This window comes from Balaenoptera borealis (genome assembly GCF_965194805.1).
Source record: "Balaenoptera borealis genome assembly, chromosome: 1".
NCBI classification, from domain to species: Eukaryota; Metazoa; Chordata; class Mammalia; order Artiodactyla; family Balaenopteridae; genus Balaenoptera; species Balaenoptera borealis.
The window spans coordinates 89460471-89468267 of NC_138860.1; the positions used below are offsets into that span (position 1 = coordinate 89460471).

Sequence of the window (7797 nt, forward strand, 5' to 3'; positions counted from 1 at the left end):
AAGTATATTAATTGTTCTGTGATTACAATTTACTTGAAAAAACGAAAGAGCATATTCCAAAAAGATCTTGAGTTACTCGCTGTGTGACAGGGAAGGAAAACTCTTGCTCAAAGAGCTTTCTGCCATCTTTGATTTGAAGAGTGGGGTGGAGTGTCTTTCAAGTGTGAGTGCTAAAGTAAAAAGCATCTGGTCAAAGCTAGGATAAAATGTGCTAACTGGGTGAGGGAAAGAGGAGTGGTTTAAAATACAATTATGCTCGGAACATATGCTATATAAGATACCATTCCTCCCTCCCAGCAAGATCCTGTCACCCTGGTGTTGAAGGCTGTATTCTTCTGCTATGGAAGAAACAGAACTAGAGTAGACAAATGTCTCCTTGGCATTTGTCTGATACACAGATAAAGACTTGGGTCTCAACATTCCCTCTGTAGCTGGTGAACATTTGTTGAACATGAGCAGTGAAATAGGCTTGGGAAATGCAGCTGCTTGCAATATCATTTTAGTATAAGCAGGAGCCTTGCTGAGTTTCTCTGTCTTTTATTAAAGGTCCACACACGTTCCTGTTGGGGAGGATCAAGTCCAGCACATGGAGCTAGTTCAGGATCTAGCACAGGGGTTTAACAAGAAGTACGGGGAGTTCTTCCCAGTGCCCAAGTCCATTCTGAGTAAGTAACAAACATACGATTTTTAAATCAGGATGCATTTTGAAGAAAGGATTGGATAACGGACTGAGAAGCTTGTAACTTTCTTGGGACTAAACTTGGCTTCGTCGTGAACAGATTTCAGGATTTATAATGAGAATCCCATCTTTTTCTGTAATGTAGGACTAGTAGACCTCATTGGATTATTGACTAAAATAACCAAAAGTTTGAAAAGTATGGGAGAGACTAGAAACTACAAATAATCATTTTCATTATAGAGTATCATATATATATATATATATATATATATATATATATATATATATATATATATGTATATATATAAACATATCTCATTTGGTAGAGCAGGTATCTTTCCCTACTTCATGGATAAGTAAACTAAGGCTTGGCAAGCCTGACTTTGTATCCAAGTCACGTATCTAGCTGGTGGCAAAGCTGGGCCCTACATTGAGCTCTTCTGGTTCCAAAGCCAGCTGACCTTGCCTCCTCTATTCACAGTAGAACAAAAGTCATAAGAGTGAGAACTGCTGGATCATAATCTAGATAAAACAAGAGGGCATTGATCATCCTCGCACTTTGCCTTCTTAAATATACAACTGAGATAGAATGTACAATCTACCTACTGAATCCAAAACCTCACCTGCTTGCAAGGCTATGCTAGTCTGGAGTCTTCTCGAGGAAAAAACCTGTAAATCTCTATCAACATTTTGGTAGCAGTGTAAACTTGTGGCAGGGGCAGAGACCACTGAACCTAAGCTCTGCCCATCTTTATTAAGGTGACTGCGTTTTAAAGAGTATAACATGTGCCTAGTGTCAATTTAGAAGCATAAGGTGGATATAAATTACTAAGTTATTCCAACAGTTCACACAAATAAATTCAGGGCACCCCATGCATTGAAATCAGCCTTCTTTTAGCAACGAGGACTATTTTAATGCTTTGGCTAATTGTTATTTTACCTATTTCAACTTTATGTGTTTCTGTAATAGCCATAAATTAGGCAATTATTAATAACACAGGTTTTATGAAGCACAGCTTAACATCTTGATTCTATCAGAGCAATAAACAAGTCACTTCTCTCACTCTTGCGTGTGTGTGTGTGTGTGTGTGTGTGTGTGTGTGTGTGTGTTGGTAATTACTTATATAATCATGGGTAAAGAAATGGAAAGATGCCACAGGTTGTGAAAACTGGCATGGGGGTAGGAAGGGCAGTGGTTGTGGGCAGGGGGTGATTAGCCAATAAAGAAGAGCAGAGAAGAAGGAAATAGACAATACTTTTTTTTAACAGGTATGCACAGCAAAAACAGTATGATTGATACAATTTCATTTGTGTAAGATTATATGTTTTTATGTGTATACATGCATTAACAGATGCATGAAAATATGATCAACAAAATATTAACATTTTATTACACATTTCAGACACCTTTACTTTCATGCTTATAGAAATTGCTAATTTATTACAATGAGTATAATCAGATAAAAATAATAAAGTTATTTGGTGTTCTTGGCACTTTTTAAGATCTAGACACTGACATTCCTATTGGTGTTTTATTGTTTTGCTTTGTTTTTTTGATTTTTGTTTCTGGTATGTGTGTGTTGGTGTTTTTACCTAGCGTCAATGAAGAAGGTAAAATCCCTGCGTGATCCGTCTGCCAAAATGTCAAAATCAGACCCTGATAAACTGGCCACTGTCAGAATAACAGACAGCCCGGAGGAGATAGTGCAGAAGTTCCGCAAGGCTGTGACGGACTTCACCTCGGAGGTCACCTACGAGCCAGCCAGCCGAGGGGGCGTGTCCAACCTGGTGGCCATCCACGCGGCAGTGACAGGGCTCCCTGTGGAGGAGGTGGTCTGCCGCAGTGCTGGCATCGACACCGCTCGCTACAAGCTGGTGGTGGCAGATGCTGTGATTGAGAAATTTGCTCCAATTAAGAGTGAAATTGAGAAACTGAAGAGGAACAAGGACCACTTAGAGAAGGTTTTACAAGTTGGGTCAGCAAAAGCCAAAGAATTAGCATATCCCGTGTGGCAGGAGGTGAAGAAATTGGTGGGGTTTCTATAGGAAGTTTCAACGAGTCACAAGAAGTCTTTTCTATCTTGTGGTCCACACACTCCTATTAAGGCAGCTTTCCTCACAAGTGAACAATTATAGTTTGGGGACACACAGTTTGGTATACCTGATCATTGGCTTCATTTGATGAATAATGATTTGTAGCCTTCAAATAGAGCAATGTTCTAAATCCCATCAGCGGAATTCTGTGGGGAAAAAAAAAAAGAGCAAACAAAGAAGGCATAGCTATCTGAATCCTTAGTTATGTGAGGCACACTCGGCCTCATTTATTCACACAAATGTGATTGAGGTAAGTAGTAATCTGGCAAGTGGTTGTTTCATTTTTGTCTCTCTCTGAAGTCCTTACTGTCACAGGTGCTCACTTTATCTATCCCACCCCTTTTAAAAAGTAATATGTAGAAGTCTTAGGCTTATAATCCTTGGGATGCCATTTGAACCAATTTGTGTTCAGACCTCATAAAAATAAGTTGATGATTATTATTCATTTGTCACTGAGATGGTACCTGCTTTATTGTATTTAATCTGCTTATTTCCCAAGAGACCACACTGACTATTCTAGCAAGTATTATTTGGATTTTTTTTTAAATTCAGAGATACATGGTATGACCTTCTGAGAAGGTTGCATTATTTCAGCTTGATTTATTTTTGTACAAAAGCCCGAGTCCATGCATTATGTTCTTAATAAGTACTTCCTTGCATTTGTCTCTCAGTTTAATATCACCAACCCACTGTGAAATCTATAGGAGAGGAATTGCCATTTTACACCTGAGGAACATGAGGCTCAGAGAGTACAATTAGCTTGTACAGTATCTCTCCGTGAGCAAGAAGCAATTCCAAGATCAAAACCTTTACTCCTTATTCCTAAGAATAGTGCTTTTTTCATCAGCACAGAAGTCAGAGAGAAGACACAGAAGTCAGCATGTTTGAGACTCCAAGCATTCTTGTTTTGAAAGTGAATCCTGGAAATATAAGACCTGAACTACTGATACTATTTATATCAGCAAGTCAACCAATAGCTGCCAGCTTTAAACCTGGATTCAGCCAAACTTGGTCACTTTTGTTACTCAGAATCCCTAAGGCAGGTCCCAAGTTCTGTCTCCTATGCTTATTTCAGAGACACTTCAAAGTATATTCTGCCCGACTGCAAGAGTAGTTGACCTGACAAGTCAGATTTTCCCAGTGAGCGGGAGCTTCTCATCTTACCTTTACCTCAGTCTAAGTAGCAACAAGTCACTCTAAAAACTACCTTCTCTGCACATCCCTTTCCCACACCTGAAGGTGGAAATGATAATTGTGACTCAGCACACCAGGGCCTGATTGATTTTGTAACAGAAATTACTTGTAAGTTTTTTGCCAATTGTCACCATTTATATGTGAGTGACGAGCATGTTGGGCAAAGAATTTTTACTCATTTCCTAAGAGAAGAAAGTAGAGTGGTCCTTTTATCAGAACAGATGTAAATACACCTAACACTGCATCCCAGAATCCAAATTAAAAGACCCTTTTTGGATCTTTTCTTGGAATGGGTTATCTAGAGAGGGCTCTAAGGAGCCTCTTTGGCATATTTTCTGCAAGCCTCTTTTTTTTTTGTTTGGTTGGTTTTTTCCTTTCAAAGAAACCCTAGTATGAATACTGGAAAATGACTAAATTAAAGGTGGATCTATCAAACTGTCCATGTGTTTTTTTACCCCCTTGCCACACCTTTCATCCAAAGAACTAAAGGCACCATGGAAAGAATCTCAGAGGAGGAAAACTAGATGACTTGTGGTAACTTCTAAGGAGCAAATCCCTGTACAGAAGAGGTTGGGCTTGTGAGAATCCTGTTGTTGTATGAAAGTGACCTGAGGACTCAGCAAGTCTAATATCCAAGTCCATAATGATTGAGAGAGGTGTCCCTTGATCTCAGGAAGCTGATAAAAGAGCCAAGGCTAGAACCTAGATTTGTTTTTACACCCCTTCCACTTGCCATTTACAGGACTCAGCACAATCTTTTTATCGAGATGAAAAATTGGAGAGAAATCCAACTTGTGGCTTACCTTCTAGGTGATTTTAATTGTTTTTTTCTGTATGTTTTGTGGAGAGTTGAAATGAAAAACACTTAGATGGTGGTAATAATGCTCAGGTAACTTGGTGCTCTGTAGCTCCACCTACTGACAAACCATACTTCAAACCCACCTTGACAGACTGTCACTCAAAATACAGTGGAGGTATCTTGCCTTTTGAAGGTGCCTCACAAACATCTATCAAAATAATATCAGAACATGGGCTACAGAGTCCTAATGAAGTATGGATTTTTTTTAAGAAACCTTCTTGATGCAGACCATAAAAATGCTAATCATAAAACAATAACTAACACCTGAGTCCTCACTATGTATCAGGCACCATTACTCAATGTCTTATAACAGTGTTTTTCAAAGTGTGGTCTCCAGACCAGCAACATGAGCATCACCTGGGAACTCATTAAGGATGCAAATTCTCTGGCTCTACCCCAGACCTACTGAAGCAAAACTTTGCAGATGAACCCAGCAATCCGTTTTAGCAGCCGTCCAGGTAATTCTAATGCATGCTAGATTTAAAGAACCACTGCTTTTATATATATTCTCTCATTTAGTCCTCGTAACACAATAAAGGGAAATTATTATTAATCTCATGTTATTAAGGATGAAACCAAGGCTGAGGGGGTGGTGAGTAATTTGCCTAAGATAGTTCAGCTTCCAAGAGCTAGAGTCAGGTCATCTGATCCAGAGTCCCACTAGGCCACAGTGGCTCCTGCACAATATCTTCTGTTGTATGTGGGGTAATGTGCTCTGAAGCTGCACTGTCCAATATGGTATGTGTCCATTTAAATTTGAATTAATTAAAACTAAATTAAAAACTCATTTCCTCAGCAGCACTTTCTAGTGCCCAGTGGCCTCAATGGCTATTGACTAGCGTATTGGACAGTACAGATGAGAGTATTTCAATCATCACACATGTCTCTTGGACACTGCTGCTTTAAGGCATTCAGCTTATTGATTTTGCTTATAATAGGGCAAGCACATACAGTTGAGGACTCTCCCTGGAGAATTCTTCAACTGGAGAATTCATGAAGGTAGTAAAAGGATTAGCTGAGAATGACAGACCTTATAGTTTCCCAAACTTAGTACCTATAGTTTCTTAGATAATAAGAGCGCATATTACATACTTGCTATATGCTGGGTACTTTGTGTGTTTATATGCGAGATCTCATTTACTATTTATATCATAAGATAGAAACTATCAGTGCTATTTTTTCAAAAAAGTAAAGAAAGACTCAGTAACTTGCCTAAAGATACACGTTATTATTAGTCTGTACTTTCTCCTAGTTAGGAACCCAGTGGTACCTCTTAACTATAAGTGTGCCCAAGGAAATGGTGTGCCCCTTCTTGACTAGTCTAGATTCTGTTCCTCTCCTGCATGTCCCATTGTCTTAGCCCTCACATCTCCCTCCCTGCCCTCTGTCTTTCTTCAATGCTCTTATAATTATTCCCCCAAAGGTCTTGGTTTGTGCACACAGCACAGTCTTTAGGCTGCTTTCTCCCAGGCTTTGTTTCCTGCGGTTCGCTCTGTCCAGCGCCGTGTGCCTGTGTTACCAGGTAATGGGACTGTGCCATGGGGTAGCGCTTGGTCTCCTTCTCTTTAACACGATGACTGTGTCTGTTCTCATCGACTCTGTGTTTTCCCTGTGTGACCAACATTCCCTTTTCACTCTGTCAGCTGGAGGGGCCTTTAGAAATATTTTTGGCTGGGAAGAGTCAATTCCTCTCTGAAATTGAGCTGAAACCAGATTGCCTATTGCTAGCACGTAACATTTTCAAACACCCCCCTAGACAGACAAGCTGGAGGCTTCACCGTTAATCATTTAAGCCCTCATATGTTAACTTTCAACAGTTCTGTTATATTGGCTAGGCTGGGATTATCTTATTTCTCTAGGAAGGAAACTGGGGCTCAGAGCATTAGTGACTTATCCTCAGATATGTAATTCAGCATTATGACAAAAGTTTATGTAGGGCCTGCTTTGTGAAAAGCACAGGGGAAATGCAATATGCCTATAACTTAGAGGAGAACACACAGATATACTAGCTAGCACATGTTGGTTGAGCACAGGAATGAGCAATCAACCAAGATGTTTAGGGAAGGAATAGACAGATATAGGATAGGAGAAAGGGCTTTCCAATCAGAAACTAGGACACAGAAACATGAAATTTGCATTTAGGGAAAAGCAAATCCACACAGTATGTGAGCAAATTGAGAATGGAAATATTAGATTGAACCATATGAAATTGTCAGTATTTGATTATTACTTTTTTACCAACAAAGCTGGCGGTTCCATGTGGATCCACCTGATATATCCAATGAACAAGCATTTTGTGGAGTGCCTGTTTTGCAGGCACCATCTAAACACCAAGAATTAGAAATGAGACACAGTCTCCATCCTCAGAATCCTCCCTGTCTGTGTGGAGATGAACATGGAAAGCCAGTGAGAGGTAGAATAGCAACTAGAACCAAAGTCTTCTGAGTCTTGTACCTCCCCGGAATACATCAACTCAGGCATTCACTCCTAATTATTTGAAATATGGCTTCTAAATGTTGCACTCAGTGGCTCTCGAATAGAATATTTAGTATTGGGTGTAACCATGTTGGCTCTGTGGAATGCAACTCGTTTTTTTTTAAATGTCCCTTCCCCACTCCTACCCACATACACACGGTAAAACAGGATGACAGTCATCATTTTCTAGAAGTGTTTCTGAAAAGCAGATGATGATGTGACTTTATATGACTCTATAATAAAGTAATCTACTTTTACCTAGTCACTGTCTTACTCATCATATCCACCTTAATCCCTTTTTCAGACAAGATGTTCAGATACAGAGTCTTCCTGGGAAGAAAGCCATGTCCCATATCCTATCTGTGAGCGCAGGATGAAGAAACACGTGTGCCTGGCATTTACCACCACATCTCCCTGCACTAGCCTGGCCCACGGGGAAGCTCACTGACAGCAATTGTTAGTTCAAACACATAGTTTGAGGATCAGTAGGAGTAAG

At 39.8% G+C, this 7797-nt stretch overlaps 1 protein-coding gene across 4 annotated transcripts in view; it reads left to right on the forward strand.

The window, feature by feature from the left end:
• The window catches only part of WARS2 (tryptophanyl tRNA synthetase 2, mitochondrial), an 86694-nt gene extending 82292 nt beyond the window's left edge, over positions 1-4402 (forward strand). The window contains exons 5-6 of one of the 4 annotated variants that reach the window (XM_082369500.1): positions 547-665; positions 2277-4402. In XM_082369500.1, coding sequence (XP_082225626.1) covers positions 547-665; positions 2277-2725 — 568 coding nt within the window. In that variant the 3' untranslated portion in view covers positions 2726-4402. The remainder of the gene's footprint in view (positions 1-546; positions 666-2276) is intronic. The other 3 variants (XM_082369501.1, XM_082369502.1, XM_082369503.1) reach the window with 3 other exon arrangements.
• The last annotated feature ends 3395 nt before the right edge of the window (positions 4403-7797 follow it).